The sequence below is a fragment of the Schistocerca nitens genome, chromosome 2, assembly GCF_023898315.1.
Source record: "Schistocerca nitens isolate TAMUIC-IGC-003100 chromosome 2, iqSchNite1.1, whole genome shotgun sequence".
Taxonomy (NCBI): Eukaryota; Metazoa; Arthropoda; class Insecta; order Orthoptera; family Acrididae; genus Schistocerca; species Schistocerca nitens.
The window spans coordinates 439,201,644-439,218,340 of NC_064615.1; the positions used below are offsets into that span (position 1 = coordinate 439,201,644).

At 36.7% G+C, this 16,697-nt stretch overlaps 1 protein-coding gene across 1 annotated transcript in view; it reads left to right on the forward strand.

Annotated features, from left to right (window-relative positions):
* The window catches only part of LOC126234440 (Down syndrome cell adhesion molecule-like protein Dscam2), an 87,416-nt gene that overhangs the window by 22,011 nt on the left and 48,708 nt on the right, over positions 1–16,697 (forward strand). The window contains exons 3-6 of the mRNA XM_049943135.1: positions 1,405–1,503; positions 10,237–10,422; positions 13,680–13,973; positions 16,013–16,189. Of these exons, the coding sequence (XP_049799092.1) occupies positions 10,302–10,422; positions 13,680–13,973; positions 16,013–16,189 (592 nt within the window). The 5' untranslated portion in view covers positions 1,405–1,503; positions 10,237–10,301. The remainder of the gene's footprint in view (positions 1–1,404; positions 1,504–10,236; positions 10,423–13,679; positions 13,974–16,012; positions 16,190–16,697) is intronic.

Consider the following 16,697-nt stretch of genomic DNA (forward strand, 5'->3'; position numbering starts at 1 on the left):
GACTGGAAAGATATACAGTTCACCTGGGATAAATGAAAAATATAACTGTTTCTCTAATACGGTCATAGGTCACACTGAAAACTACTGCCCTAAGAAAGTAATCAAAGCAAATAGATTAAATGATTCAAAACCTTGGATTAAAAATGGAATAAAAATATCTTGCAAAACAAAAAGAAGACTGTACTTAATGTCAAGGGAAAACAATGACTACAGAGCTAAATCACATTACAAATTACATTGTAAAATTCTAAGCAAAGTAATCAGAACCTCAAAATGTATTTATTTTCAAGAAAAAATAAATGGTTCTAATAACAAGATAAAAACTATATGGAACATAATAAAAAGTGAAACAGCAAAAACTAATCAGGCAAATGAGGAAATTGTGTTAAATGTAAATAATGAGTTGATTAGAGATACCTCCAAAATTGCAGACACTTTCAACAACTTTTTCCTTTCAGTAGCAGACAACTTATGTTTGCATAGTTCCTCAGAAGACAGCTTAAAATATTTAAAAAAATGCATTTCCGCAGAAGTTTGACAAAATTCAACTATATCCTACCCCACCAAAAGAGATTTTTAATATTATTAGCTCTCTTAAAAACAAATGTTCCAGTGGTTATGATGAAGCCAGCACTGTCATAATTAAATGTTGCTCCTCAGAACTTTGTGACATACTGAGTTATTTTTTTAATGAATCCCTCCACAGTGGTACTTTTCCAGATAGGCTTATATACGCTATTGTCAAACCATTACACAAAAAAGGAGACAAATCATCAGTGGAAAACTTCCATCCCATTTCAATATTGGCGATATTCTCAAAAGTGTTTGAAAGGGTTATGTACAGTAGACTTCATAAACACTTAGTACAGGAAGATATTTTCATTCGCAATCAGTTTGGATTTTGGAAAGGATTGTCAACTGATCAAGCTATATTCACTTTTACAGATGATGTATTAGAACCAATAAATCAAAAGTTATTACCACTTGGAATATTCTGTTATCTGGGTAAAGCTTTTGATTGTGTTAAGCATGATATCCTTATACAAAAGTTAAAATATTCTGGGATAACAGGAGTAGCAGGCTCATGATTCTCATCCTATCTTTTTTCTATTTGCAACAGATCTGAAGATGGCAGTAGGTGAAACCAATAATTGTGGATTGTAAAATGTGTTATCAAGACAGACCTTCACATATAAAAGTTCTAAAACATGATCGCGGAATCATTTACAGACTTAATGTCTTCAACAGACACAATTTTTCAGACAATCTGAATATTCTTATAGTCTTATGTAACGTTTAAATGCATCTGCATACAACCAAGAGTGTGCATCATATATTACATGTGTATTCATTTACATGCACAGTTTTAATGCTCATTTTATAAAGCATGTACTTTTTTTCCAGTTCCATCTGCTCCAACAGAATTTCAAGCAACTTCGCTTTCTACATCCACTATCACAGTGACATGGCAAGCACCTCTATCAAAAGGAAGCACTATTAAAGGTAAAACCCCAACTGTTAGCTTCCAGGCTAATGCAATCTTCCATCAAGTAAATAACTGTCAAGAACAGTGAAAGATGTGGAGAAAACATGTGTGGCTGTAAAATACAGAACAAAAAAGAAAAGTAAAATTCAGGGGAGAGAGAGTAGCACAGTATCACAGAAGTTACTTTCCACTTAATAACTAATTTACATTTATAGAATTATATTTTGAAATGAAACTATTAATTCAAAATACAGAACTAAGTCTGTAAGAATGGTGATATACTTTGTCTCTGTAAGTATAGAATGTCAAAGAGATGACAGTGCAAACTACCTGTAACTTCTCTCCAAAACTTATTGCTAAGCATTTATGACCCTCCTATAAAATTAAATAAACATTAAAGTATCTTGGACTAACCCTCAGGCATAAACTGTTATGGAAATGCTACCTGCTAATTACCTAGCATAAAGCTTACAACACAATAAAACTACTAACAGGCCAAACATGTGTTGGCATCCCTCCGCCATTCTCCATATTCACCAACCAGACTCAAGCAAACCCATGATTTCAACTGTAATTTCCAGTTGTAATAAGTTGTCATGCCTATACTAACAGATCCAACTAGCAATACATATGCAAACCAACCACATCCTCTAACATGCAATTCCAACTCCTCCCCACCCCCACCCCCCTCTTCCACACAGTTACATCCACCCTGACTTTTACCCTAACCCACTCTCTAACACTCCTTTGTTAACACACTGTTTTCCATAAGTCCCATTATGAAGGAGAACTTTCATGTATATAGGGGTCCAGAAAAATGTAGACAATCTCAGAGACAATAATAATGTAACAAAGTGACGTATCTTTACAGTTCTTGCATTGGGGGAAGGTTATTTTATGTGTTCAAAGTGACGCCCATTAGCAGCCAAACAACATCAATGCCACTGAGCTGTTGACCAAACTATGGCTGTCAGTGTTGCTGGTATGATAGCTGCACAGGATTCCTCAATAGTTTGTCATAGGTTGTCCAGTGTAGCTGGCTTCTGTTGATAAACTTCATTTTTCCAGTGTCCCATAGATAGAAGTCAAGAGGTGTAAGATCTGGAGACTGTGGTACATACCTATCCACTGTCCAGGAAGATTTCCAGCCAAGTAGGCTCTGACATCTCTGGTAATCAGAAAGAAAAGTAAAATTCAGAGGAGAGAGTAGTGAAGTATCACTGAAGTTACTTTCTACTTAATAAATAACTGCCATATCCTGAATGGCGTGAAGTAGAATGTGTACATTCCAATATTGCTGCACGCTATGAACAAGTATGACCTGGGTCAAGAGATGAAGTACTATGTGTGGTTTTAAGGCATGCTTTGTGAAGATTAACAGTTTTCAGGTATGTATCTGGTCTGACAAGGTGTAATTCAAACTGAGTGGTACTGTAAACTGCCACAACTGCATGGACTCAGCTCCTGAAAATCCTAACATTCACATTGACAAACGTTTTAATCTACTGTGTGTTAATTTGTGGTGTGGTCTGTCATTATGTGGTTTGACTGGTCCATTCTTCTTTGAAGATAACGTAACCAGCAAGGTGTATCTTCATATGCTGCAAACTTCCATTTTACCTGACATCCAAGAGGTGTTTGGAAATGAAAGTTTTTACCTACAACAAGTATGGATCCTAGGCCACTGTTAATACTCTGAACTATCTGTGTAGAATAAATACTCTCCTGACCTAATTTGCACTGTTCCATAAGATTGGCATAGGATAGTATTGAGTGAAAGTGTGCAAATACAAGAGCAAACACAAAGTTTGGGAGGTGTGACAATATGTGGTTAAATATCTCTGTGCTCAATAATTAATTTTATCCAAGTTAGGAAGAAGGGCAGCATTAGTCATAAATTTTTAATCTGTTCAATGCAGATTGATTTCAGCTACTGTGTAGCTATCTTAGTTTTAGGATGGCTTGTTTTTAAGAATGCACCAGTGTTGCAGTCATTAATCAAGAGCCTCCATGTGTGATCAGTCATGAAATCCTGGCCAGAGAACGTGTACTGATTTTTTCCGGTCATGTGTCAGAAGAATATTAAACATCAATCTGCATGTAGGGAATGTCATCTGAGATTAAGGCACTCATGAAAGTTATTTTGTTTGAAGTTCATGGCATGGTTTTGTTACTATGATTCAATAATAACCTTTGACAAAAGATCAGACAGAATCATAACTCTAATCATTAACTTGTCTACCAATTGTGTATAAGTATACAAAGTTACCGTGACACCTGACCATTTATCCTGAGTGCTTCACTTTTTTTGTCCGGCAGTGTGCTTGTATCATAAGCAAATATTACAGTTTCTGACATCCTGCAATGTCTTGGGTGAATCTGGAATACTATGATGTGTCCCCACTCCATATTTAGTTTTGTGCTTGTTCTTTAATTTGCTAATTTGACTGTTTGTTGTTAAGATAATAATTTGTCCATACAAGCTGAATGCCTCAGCAAGATCACAGAAAATAGCAGCAGAATAATGAAGTTTAATTCTACCATAACTGAGTTTGTGACCCCATAAGTTGCTTTCTCTTTACAGCAGCCTTTTTGAAAGGCAAATGAGATGCTGTTAACATGTAATTCTCAGATGGATAGTTTATGTTCTGCTGTACATTGCCTTTCCCAAAAATATTGAGAATGCAGACACAAGGGACCTCAGCCAGTAATTAGAGATCATTTGTTTACTTTCATGGCTATACTGGTATTTCAGTCTTTCAGGAAATACACCTTCTCTTATTGACTGGTTACAAAGGCAACTGAAGGGAAAGACTACCAAGTCAGCACAACATTTTGATGCTTTGGTTGATTTTTGTTATCTCTGGCAAAACTGATACAATGTCTACCAAAATAATTCAAACACATCTGCCTTTTATGCGTCTTTTTTTGTCCTTGTACTTCCTTTGTAGATACAGTTTGTTAATTTTAGTAGTCAACAATTTGAATTTGGTACCATGTTTTGCTGCTACTGTCATCAAGGAGCTGAATATCATTTGGCTTACTGAAATATTATTCTTAATGTCATTGCCCACTCTTCAGAATTAAATTTGTGTTTTCTTGTTAACATAAGATACCTTGACTGCAGATGTTAGCCACACTTACTCTTGACTTCCACTGTAAGTGTCCCTGACCCACTGGAAACAAAACTAGGTTAATGTTGTTCTCAGAATATTTTAAGGAAAGAATTAAGGTTATCAGCTACTTAATATCCTTGATAAAGTTAGTCTCTTTGTGGGGCGGCAGGTGGAATTATTGTATTAAATGGTAATGTTCCTATTATTTATTTAATGCTGTTCTTTTTATGCTGTTTGCCGTTCTCAACACTGGCTCTCTAACTACAATACTGGCAACCAGAAAGTGATTAGCAAAACATGAAGCCTGTAATTAGAATTCCTAGTGCCCACTTCATCTGAGAAATACATTTATAGCTACAGCTTATAGCTCTGAGGAATTAGGAGAGTGTCTGGGATTCATAATCAAAAACCATTCTCTATAAAATGTTCACTATATTCTGAAAGTCACAGACCAAAAATATCCACACAATCCAACTACCAGAGCAGTTCAGAGTCTAATGTGCTGATGCAACTATAACTGTTCAAATTACGAGGGCAGTTCAATAAGTAATGCAACACATTTTTTTTCTCGGCCAATTTTGGTTGAAAAAACCGGAAATTTCTTGTGGAATATTTTCAAACATTCCTGCTTCGTCTCGTATAGTTTCATTGACTTCCGACAGGTGGCAGCGCTGTACGGAGTTGTTAAAATGGCGTCTGTAATGGATGTGCGTTGCAAACAACGGGCAGTGATCGAGTTTCTTTTGGCGGAAAACCAGGGCATCTCAGATATTCATAGGCGCTTGCAGAATGTCTACGGTGATCTGGCAGTGGACAAAAGCATGGTGAGTTGTTGGGCAAAGTGTGTGTCATCATCGCCGCAAGGTCAAGCAAGACTGTCTGATCTCTCGCGTGCGGGCCGGCCGTGCACAGCTGACTCCTGCAATGGCGGAGCGTGCGAACACACTTGTTCGAGATGATCGACGGATCACCATCAGACAACTCAGTGCTCAACTTGACATCTCTGTTGGTAGTGCTGTCACAATTGTTCACCAGTTGGAATATTCAAAGGTTTGTTCCCGCTGGGTCCCTCGTTGTCTAACCGAACACCATAAAGAGCAAAGGAGAACCATCTGTGCGGAATTGCTTGCTCGTCATGTGGCTGAGGGTGACAATTTCTTGTCAAAGATTGTTACAGGCGATGAAACATGGGTTCATCACTTCGAACCTGAAACAAAACGGCAATCAATGGAGTGGCGCCACACCCACTCCCCTACCAAGAAAAAGTTTAAAGCCATACCCTCAGCTGGTAAAGTCATGGTTACAGTCTTCTGGGACGCTGAAGGGGTTATTCTGTTCGATGTCCTTCCCCATGGTCAAACGATCAACTCTGAAGTGTATTGTGCTACTCTTCAGAAATTGAAGAAACGACTTCAGCGTGTTCGTAGGCACAAAAATCTGAATGAACTTCTCCTTCTTCATGACAACGCAAGACCTCACACAAGTCTTCGCACCCGAGAGGAGCTCACAAAACTTCAGTGGACTGTTCTTCCTCATGCACCCTACAGCCCCGATCTCGCACCGTCGGATTTCCATATGTTTGGCCCAATGAAGGACGCAATCTGTGGGACGCACTACGCGGATGATGAAGAAGTTATTGATGCAGTACGACGTTGGCTCTGACATCGACCAGTGGAATGGTACCGTGCAGGCATACAGGCCCTCATTTCAAGGTGGCGTAAGGCCGTAGCATTGAATGGAGATTACGTTGAAAAATAGTGTTGTGTAGCTAAAAGATTGGGGAATAACCTGGTGTATTTCAATGCTGAATAAAACAACCCCTGTTTCAGAAAAAAATGTGTTGCATTACTTATTGAACTGCCCTCATAAATGTTTAAGTGAATGCTCGCCATAATTTGATGATAATGCTCATCAAACGCCACGCCAAATAATGGCAGAATGTCAGTCCCGTGGCGGCACGTGAAAATACGACATACACAAACTGAAGATAGATCATTAAAGTCATCCCAGAATTAACACTTCACTCGAAAATGATTTCATGGTTACGCGTAACCCGAGTAACTTATTGCGGCATCCGAGGCTGTTTATAGCAACGATACCAACGAGACGCGACGCGACTCCCGGCACAGGTGGTGCGCTAATCAGCGTCTGGAGAGAACTGGGGTGTCCCTTCCTCACGCAGCGTTCTTATATATAAAGCCGTGGTGCGGACGGCTAAGGGAGCACCTGATCAAATCCGCTCTCCCGACTAGCCACTGGGCTAGTAATGCACCACTGTAAGTTACCGAATAAATCATTGCTTCCTTTGCTGATGGCCGATGAAGCACTCAATTTAAATGTGCAGTCAACACACAGGTAAGTAATCATAATAAAAGTCTGACGTGGCTAAGTCAAATGTTTTGGGCGAGAGAATTAGTTTAATTACACTACACGCAGTAGACGAGCTCTGAACTTGCCCTTTGGAGATACGCTATCGCTATAGTTTTACAGTTATTCAGCTGAAACTTCTCACATCTTCATGATTGTAGTGGATCTCCCTTCTACTTAAATTTAAACATCCTAGCCTTATTTATTCGCCTACTTAATCTATCTTGCTTCCTTAATTTTTAAGACAAAAACCAGAAAATCATGAATTTCAACTGAAATTTTAATTTGTGAGATCCAGAATACTGTTTCTATTAAATTATTATGCAAAAGGAATCTAAATATAAATTTTTAAGTTTCTAGCTCTTTTCTGTTGCGCCAATGATTTTTACAGAAAAACGTCCAAATTTCGAAAATGGTTAAAGTTATTGAACTGATATTCAACACATATTAATTTAATATTACTCCTGACATGCTAGAAACGTTTCAGGTTATTTACTTGATTTTTAAAGTATTGCGCAACATTTATGACGTCAGAGCTAGTTACAGCGGACTAGGCTGGCACACAATGGAAAGACTGATGTGAATTTTATAAGGCTTGAGTAGGCTGCTTCCCTACATCTTTTCTTCATCCTGTAATTTCTCCCTAAGTAACATAACTGAGTCAGAATTTACAATTCTTTGGTGTTTTACTCTTTACTTATTAGTTACCCTTGATGGATGGGGATACTTCATTGCTGGCATTTGATCTCGCATCTGTTTCATTAGATAAACAAATTACCAATTCCTACTGCACTACATCAGCCTTTCTTGTTGGGAGCATTACTGTGCATTTCACTTCAAAGCTGTACATCTGTAACTCGGTGTCTTCTCTTTCAATACAAAACCAGATTAAATCAATATTAATATCTCTGTATACAATTAATTCTCAGTTATTTTTACTAATTCCTACTAGTATCCTTCCTAATCACTAAACAAAATATAAAACATTTCCAGTTGAGGTCTGTAGGCTGTCCAAATTGCTATGTTGTATGTTTGGAAATCTACAGCACTCAATGAATTGGTCAAAGCTGTACTCATTTAGATCTATGGTTCATGACGTTATTCAACTTTTGTTTACATAATCATTCCCTTTTTCTCATATTACACCTGTGGTAATATGATACTAACTTATATCCATTGTTGTACACCTGTATAATTTCTGTGACTTCCAATTTGTGTGTTTTTATGCAGTGTGCATCTGTAAAAATATCTTAAGCTTTTTGTATTTCATGCTGTGATGTAGAAAGCTCAGCTATCTTGTTTAAAAAGTTTCCCATATTTTGATTGAAAAGTCCAAATATATTATGATTGCTACACTTTTCATCATCCAAATTCCCATTTTTTATTTCTAAACTTGCTGTTGCAACTGTGTCTTAACTTATTCAGAAACTCTATCTGTTGGAAACATGTTCCCTAAAAAAGGCCTACCAAAATTATTAGGAATCCCAAGAATTGGACAGTCAGTCATCTGGTTACACTGAATGATTGCGGAAACCAGTCAGGTTGCTGAAAACATTCAGATGTAGGCTACGCTGTGTGTGAGGTTATGCTTGTATCATACCCATGTGTAATTACAGTCCTGTAGCAAACAATTCCTGTAGTTTTTAATTTATATTTTCAAGAAAATGCTTCATCCAAGGCTTGTTAGAATTACACAACCATTACATTTGTACAAAAATCATCCCAGCTATGTGCCTGGTATTATCCTCAACTGACTAGTTGGGGCTATGATTCAAACCATTTCTTCCCCACATGAAGACTCCGTCTCTCCTTCCCATCCTCTCCTACTGTTTCCTCTTCACAACCATATCCTAGCCTCCATCAACTTACACCTGTCTCAAATCCCATGTTTCCCTATCATCCACCCTCCCATATTACACTCATTCTCAAATATTGACCCTCCTGCTACATTAATACATGTCATACACTACCCCCAAATTATCTCCTACCAGCATAAGAACTTTCATTCCAGTGCAAATCCTGCATTGTTTTCATCAGTAAACATTAATTATTTTAATCAGTGTCAAAGCATCATTTTAATCACTTTAAAAATCATGTAAATATAGTTTTAAAAATAGATTTGAAGCTATTTATATTTGCTGAACTTCTTTATGACTCCTTAGCTGAGTAGACAGCATGTATGACTGCCCTGCAGCAGGCCTGGGTTCAATTCCCAGTTGGGTGAGAGATTTTCTCCACTTGGGGACTGGGTTTTGTGTTGCCCTCATCATCATTTCATCATCATTGACACACAGATCACTCAGTTTGGTGTCAAATGAAAAGCTTTGCAACTTCGTGGATGAACTCCCTTAGGTAGGGACTCAGCCATCAATGCCATTTCAGCTGAAATCATAGTGGCTGAACAACAGCCTTATCCTTGAGAGATGAAGGAATAAAAGAGTAATAAAGGAAAAGATTTGACTTCTTCATGTAAGAAGTAGTAAACAGCAGAGTATAAACATTAATTTAGGTGATCTGTAGGCCTACAGCACTTCATTGTTGGCTCTAATGTAGCAGTCACCACAGTCCTCTACTGTAGCAGTCACCTCTTTCCACATTTCACTGATTTCACTTTAGATTTTTATACATGGTCTTCCAATAACAAGTGTTTTTTACAGAAAAAGAGACTAGGTGCACTAGAAACTGAAAATAAATGTTCTACAGTCAGAAATTTATACCAGCAAAATATTTAACAAAAATTAAAAGTGAGAATATATTTCTGATAAATGAAGGACTAAATGTCCTTTTCATCAGTAAACATTAATTATTTTAATCAGTGTCAAAGCATCATTTTAATCACTTTAAAAATCATGTAAATATATTTTTAAAAATAGATTTGAAGCTATTTATATTTGCTGAACTTTTGTCCGACTCCTTAGCTGAGTAGACAGCATGTATGACTGCCCTGCCCCAGAACAAACATTAATCCAACTTTTAGCCTTTAGAGATAGTATTCCTTCATTTATAATGCAAGGACATAAACATATGAAAATGGCAAAGGAAAAATTGAAAACATAATAATAATGATAATAACAACAATAATAATAGGTCTACTACAACCTCAGACCCATTTGTGATGTGTTCCATGTATTTTTGTGTTAGTCACTCATTGGCCATAGAACCTGACTGATGCTGAAACAGTTTCATTACATTAACATTTAAACACATTGTTATGGTATTTGGTGCTACAGGCATTTCATAATTAATAATTATGAAATATCATTTCAGGTTATTATCTACACTTCAAAAGAGAATTTGGTGAGTGGGAGAAGATAAAAATTCCAGCTCATGATATGAGTTTCACTCTAAACAACCTTCAGTGTGGTACAAGACACCAGTTCTATCTTCAAGCATTTAATCAATTGGGACAAAGTTCTCCAACTTCCACAATATCACAGCGAACACAGGGTTCTGGTATGTATTAAATGGACAAAGCAATGTAGTCATAAAGCCTTACTATTTCTCAACATTTCAAACAAGTAATATGCTACTGTACAGTGCACTGTACAGAAAAAGATCAGGAAATAAACTGAACCTTGCACACCAAGCCATTTTGAGTAATGTGTATTACCAAGGGGGGGGGGGGGGGGGTGTACTTTCAGCCCACCATAAAAAAAGTAAAAAATAAATAAAATTTATTAATTGTTCTTGAATTACATTAAAAACATACGTTTGAAAGATCTTTTGATGCATAATCAGGATCCAGAACCTGAATATTTCTTTTAAAACTGTTTTCAAAAATTCATTTCATATCTTTCACTTACTCTGTCATTTAAGTTTACTAAGTCTAATTATCTTGAGAAAAATTAGTAGTAAACACATTACAGTACTATTGAAGTACACCTTACTATAATTAAAAAATATTACAATACAAATAGTTTAGGCACATAACATTGTTTTGTGAGAAGAATTATTCACCACTTTCTTCAGAATCTACTCCACACATGGAACAGACAACAGTTTTCTTGTTGTGTTTACTGCATGTGTATCTCTTACGATTGTTACAGATTATTGTTATTTTCTTCACTTTGTTGCACTTTTCTGCCTCTGTACAGCTTTCCCTAATGCACAAATGACATCTACCTTTACCTCCATGAGCTTCCTTTGCACCGAAGTTCTCCTTGATTGTTAAATTCTCATTGTTAAATTTTCTGTACTTGTTATCTACATGTGAGGTGGGGAGGGGGGGCATGTGCATGTGGGAACATGTTTGATTGTGTACACATTCATGCAGAATATTTATAAATGAATGATGTACAACAAAAACTGAAGACATTATTGGACTATTAAAACCATTCACTTTCCTGAATTAAGAAAGCTGCTAATCATCTGCATATTTCCCCACTGTATAAGAAATTCTTGATTTGAGTATTTGACAAAAATAGATTATACAGTAATATTTTGGTTAAAAGTCTGTGCAAATAAGGGAAGTGAGATCCATATTCTTAAGTTGCTTTTCCTTTTCTAAAAGCCTTCTATCTAAATCCACATTTGTGGACGTTACAGTTTTGTAAGCCATTTTAACCCATTCAGTTCACCAGAGCTCTGATGGGAGGATTAACCCTGGCATAAATTTTCTATTGACTAAGAAACTAGCAGCTGATCATCATCATATTTTAATACATCATATCATTTCATATCTATGATACAGTCTGTAAGTTATGTAATTAATGAAAGAAATTCTTTGAACTTTTCTAAGGAGTATTTCCAAAACACTGGGAAGTGTTATGAAGTCATGTTACAAGTTGCTGTTACATACTGCATACTGTTTAAAGTTAATCCATGAAATTTACATTAATTCACAACAGTGATAAATCACATTAACATGCTACACTCCTCAGTGTAATAAGAGTTGCATTGTGTGCTTATAAATAAACTGCTGGAAAAAAATTAGTATACCTGGATTAGTTTGATCAGATGATGGCATATGCCACCTGGAGGCAGTAGATGTACTGACAATGGTTTCAGCATCATCCGCCAACAGATAGTGTAGTGGCATAGCCATCAGAGCACCATCTGTGCGTATCCTTTAATAGGAAATGCACACAGCCAGAAGGCTCAGTGTGCGAAGCAAGCAGGCTGTCATGCCACAGAGATGCTCTCATGCTTCCTATAGCCAACTGAGCAAGTTTCAAAGAGGTCAAATTGTGGCCTTCCAAGTAGTGGGATGTCCTTGTGGAGAATTGCCACACAAGTTGGACATGCCACATCAGTTGTGCAATGATGCTGGAGTCTGTGGTCATGTGAACATTCTCACACCTGTAGATATGTTTCTGGACACCAACACATTACTGATGCCTGCCAGTGTCATCATGTTGTAAGGGCAGCAGTGGCAGATCATACAGCTACCACAACACAGATAAGAGGGATTGTTACTACAGACATGTCAACACGAATTTTTGCAAACTGGTTATTAGCAGTGGGACTGTAACCATGCACTCTCTAGCCCATCTTCCACTCACATCACAGCATCAATGTGCATTGCTTGACTGGTGCTGTCAGAGGATCACATGGAAGATGGAATGGCACACCATGGTCTTCAGTGATGAAAGCAGATTCTGCCTGCATGCAAGTGATGGTCATTTGCGTGTTCAGTGTAGGCCTGGTAAGTGCTGTGTTGTAGAGTGTATTCGTCCAAGACACACTGAATCCATCCTAGGTCTTATGGTCTGGGATGCTATATGCTACAACTCTTATTCACACTGGGTATTTCTGGAGGGGACACTAACTGGCACTCAGTACATGAAGAATGTTATTAAATTTGTTCTTCTGCCATTCTTGCAACAGCACAGTGATGTGTTGTTCTGACAGGATAATGCTCGCCCACACACTGCCCTTGAAACTAAATGTGCTCTACAAGATGTGCAGCAACTGCTCTGGCAGTATGATCTCCAGGCATGTCTCCAATCAGGCATATGTGGGATTTGGTATGACAAGATTTGTGTGACTCATCTACCGACAATTCTTACAGAACTATGTGAACAGGTTGAGCAGGTGTGGAATAACATATCCGAGGACAGTATTCACCATCTGTATGACTGACTGGATGCCAGAATCAGTGCCTGCATGCCACCCATGAAGGTTGTAACATGTACTAATGTGGGTGTTTCTGCATCGGTCAATACCTGTTACCTCTGAACTGCTTGTACTATTGATCTGGAAAGTAATTGTTTCATCAACTCTGTGTGCACCATTGCACAATAAATCTTGAGTGGACTGGGAACCTCTAAAAGGGTGTACTAATTTTTTTCTGCCAGTGTTTATTTAAGAGAGACACTGATTTTGTACTGATGCATTATTTGTGTCCTATTTTCCAGAACACTGCTCATCAAAGCTAATATAGTGTTACTCCATCCCAAATAGGTGATAATAGTGACTTAAAACAATCATAATAATTATTGTATATTGCATGTAATGCAAACAGATGAAATCATAATACTGGTACTGACTTTTATCCATTATTATTACTGTGAACATTTGCAGATATACCTACAGATATCTGCATCAGCACAGCCTTTTATAAACAAAGTAGTTGTTACTTCTGGAATCTTCTGATATCTGCATTCAGAACTACCTCTAATTATGGCTCTGTATACAATAAAAATAGTTTTTACTGTATAAATGAGAAATTCAATCACATAAATCAAAACAATGTTTTGTTTTATTTGCAGCTCCAGTTGCACCAAGTATCTTTGACCTCATAAATGTCAACTCAACTTCAATTTCCTTAAATGTTACATCATGGGGAGATGGTGGCTGTCCCATAACTTCATTTGTCGTGGAATATAAGTTGAAACATGGAGTGGACTGGACATTAGTCTCAAATAATGTAAAATTTGATCAAACAGAATTTTTGGTGCTTGATCTTAATCCTGAGACTTGGTACACACTACGGATGACAGCACATAATAGTGCAGGGTCTACAATTCACAAATATGACTTTGTAACCCTTACTCATTCTGGAGGTAATAATACAAGTCAAGATAGCCCATAGTCTCTAAGTAATTATGTTTCATTGAAAATAATCAATGCAAAATTATATTTTATAATTGTAGAATAATAATTGTAAAATAAATATGTTTGTTTAATAAGTTATTCTGGCTACAAAATTAAATTTGCATACTGTCACCATAAATTATTGAAAGATATTCTATAATTAAGTTGAAATGTACATGCATAAATTTACTATAAGGTATTATAAAATTGAATGAATTGTAAATCATTTCATATTTTGATATAAGCTCCAGTGTAAGTCTTCTAAGACAATAGTGTCTGAAGGAGTCATTATTATGTGGTAAGTCATACATAAGAATTAAAGTTTTTATTGTGTGAAAGTATGCATCAAGAATAATATGTGGTGCTCACCCCAGAGCAGCTTGTATATAATATTTAATTATGGTCTCATAAGAAATTAAATAATAGAAGAATTAGATGCAACTACTCATATAGTTGAATTTTGGCATCAACAAGTACATAAACAATATTGTCTGAAATGTTAGTAATTCCGTAATGTTCTTCCACAGAGATAATTAACAACAAAAGTGAGCGAACACATGTGTGACTACATTGTTTTCTAGGCTGTTACATTGGCCCAGTGGTGGTAGTGGAGTGGGGGGGGGGGGCAATTATGTTGATGATGTCAATGAGAGAATCAAGGAGGAGAGGAGGGGCAGGTAGGGGTAGAGAGAATGGAGATTAGTAGCTGAGAGGGATAGGTGACAAGGCCACAAGGTAGGAATGTGGCACTGACCTGAAAGGCAGGGAAAGTTGCAAGTGACACATAGTGAAGTGGATGAGTAATTTGAGAGGGAGAGAGTGTGGTTGATAACAAAAGAGGGAGACAGCAGGGATAATGCTGTTGGAGATAATTAATAAAGTGGGAGGTATGAGGCCAGGGCTGGAGATGGATGCATAACAGAGATGATCTATGACTGAGGCTAGAAGTGTATGGTCAGAGCTATGCTGTAAGGGACTTCCCATCTGTGTAACTCAGAGATGCTGGTATGGGGGAAGAAGAAGATACAAGATGACAGAAGGAGCAAGGAGGAGATTCACATTGCATAGGTTGTAAGGAGGCCATTGAAGTAGACCATATTACACAAAGAGCTGTGTTAAGCCTCTCTGTGCCTCTGAGGTGGAGATACTATAAGGGGGAGATATTTTTTTTAGTGTGAAGGCATGGCAGTTATTGAAATGGAGTAACTGCTGGCAGATGGTTGTCTTTAGATGGGTGGAAGTCTTTGTGGAGGCATCAGTGAGGTGAAAGTCATATGCCCAGGAAGTTGGCACACTTAACGTACAGGTAACAGGTAAATTGTGAAGGTTGCAGAGGAAGGCTAAAGTGTACTGACCCTGTATTAAGAATACAAGAACATAAGTATGTCACAGATTTGTTTATATATCTTCCCTCCAAAGGAGAAGCTGTGTGTAAGGTTCTAGTTGGTCATTCATAAACCTATCTCTAATTATGAAAACATCTCCTTGTCGAAGGGTGTTTACATTTTTTAATTTGAATTTCATGTGTGCCGGATTTATTTCTAAAACCTATTAGATTTCCCTTTTCACATCCCCCCTAAAAACATTTTTTTCTTCTCATATTTAACTTTTAACTACTTCCTAATATGCTACCTTTGTTGGTGCAACTTCAAGTTCTTTTGATTACTTTTTGCTACAAATATGACAACATTCTGCATGGGTTATGATGTTACTTCCAACTTTTAAGAAGAGACTCAATTTTACCCATCTATTTCTAGTTCTTTTTGGCAGTCATTTTACCATGGCATATCACTTAACAGTACTGAAGGCAGAATATTCAGAGAACTGAGAATAATTTTAAGAACATAAGATATTAACACTCTAAATTTCATTTTCCCTGTTGTGCCCAGATTACATTCACTTGTTGATATTATTTCCATTGTTGCACAACAGCATCAGAATTTACTAAACAAATAATTTGATTTATGAAATTTTTATATGTGGAATTCATCTTCACATTTATTTACAGCTATTGTAGCTCCAGAGCTAATCATTCACTCTGGTTATGGGCAAAACAGTATCTTTAGTGATCTTGGAATAATAATACCAACAGGAGCTGCTTTAGTCATCATAGTTGTGTCTGGTGCAGGATTTTTCTTGTATATGAAGAGAAAACAAGAATTATACAATGCAAATAAGTATGGAGGTAAGAAGAAGGTTTCATTCTTATAATGTTCAGATGTCTTATAGAAACCTGCAGAAAAGACACTTGTAATATTGTTTTGTTTCTCTTAGCTTATATTACGAAAATGTCAGCTTAGTATTGTGACCAATAAGGGAAGAGGAAAACAATAAACTTGTAAAAACTGTGTCACCAGACTTTATAATGAAATTCCTGTTTACATCTCAACAAAATTATGTTGTCTTTAAAGTCACACATCAGTTTTTTTTTTTTTTTTTTTTTTTTTCATGTTCTAAAGATGCTAGCATAAATTATTCTCTAGGGATGTAGAACAAATCAGAAAATATGTTTAAACAATCAGCCATTATAAATTATTATATTTTGCCTCATTTGTTGTCAACTATCATGAATAAAAGTTGACTTATGTAATATTAATAAAGGCTATTTGCTTTACTTTTTGTTTATAAGAGCAGCAAATATGTAGTGGATCACAGACTGATAAGAAATACCCATTGCAAAAAGCTGCTGTTTT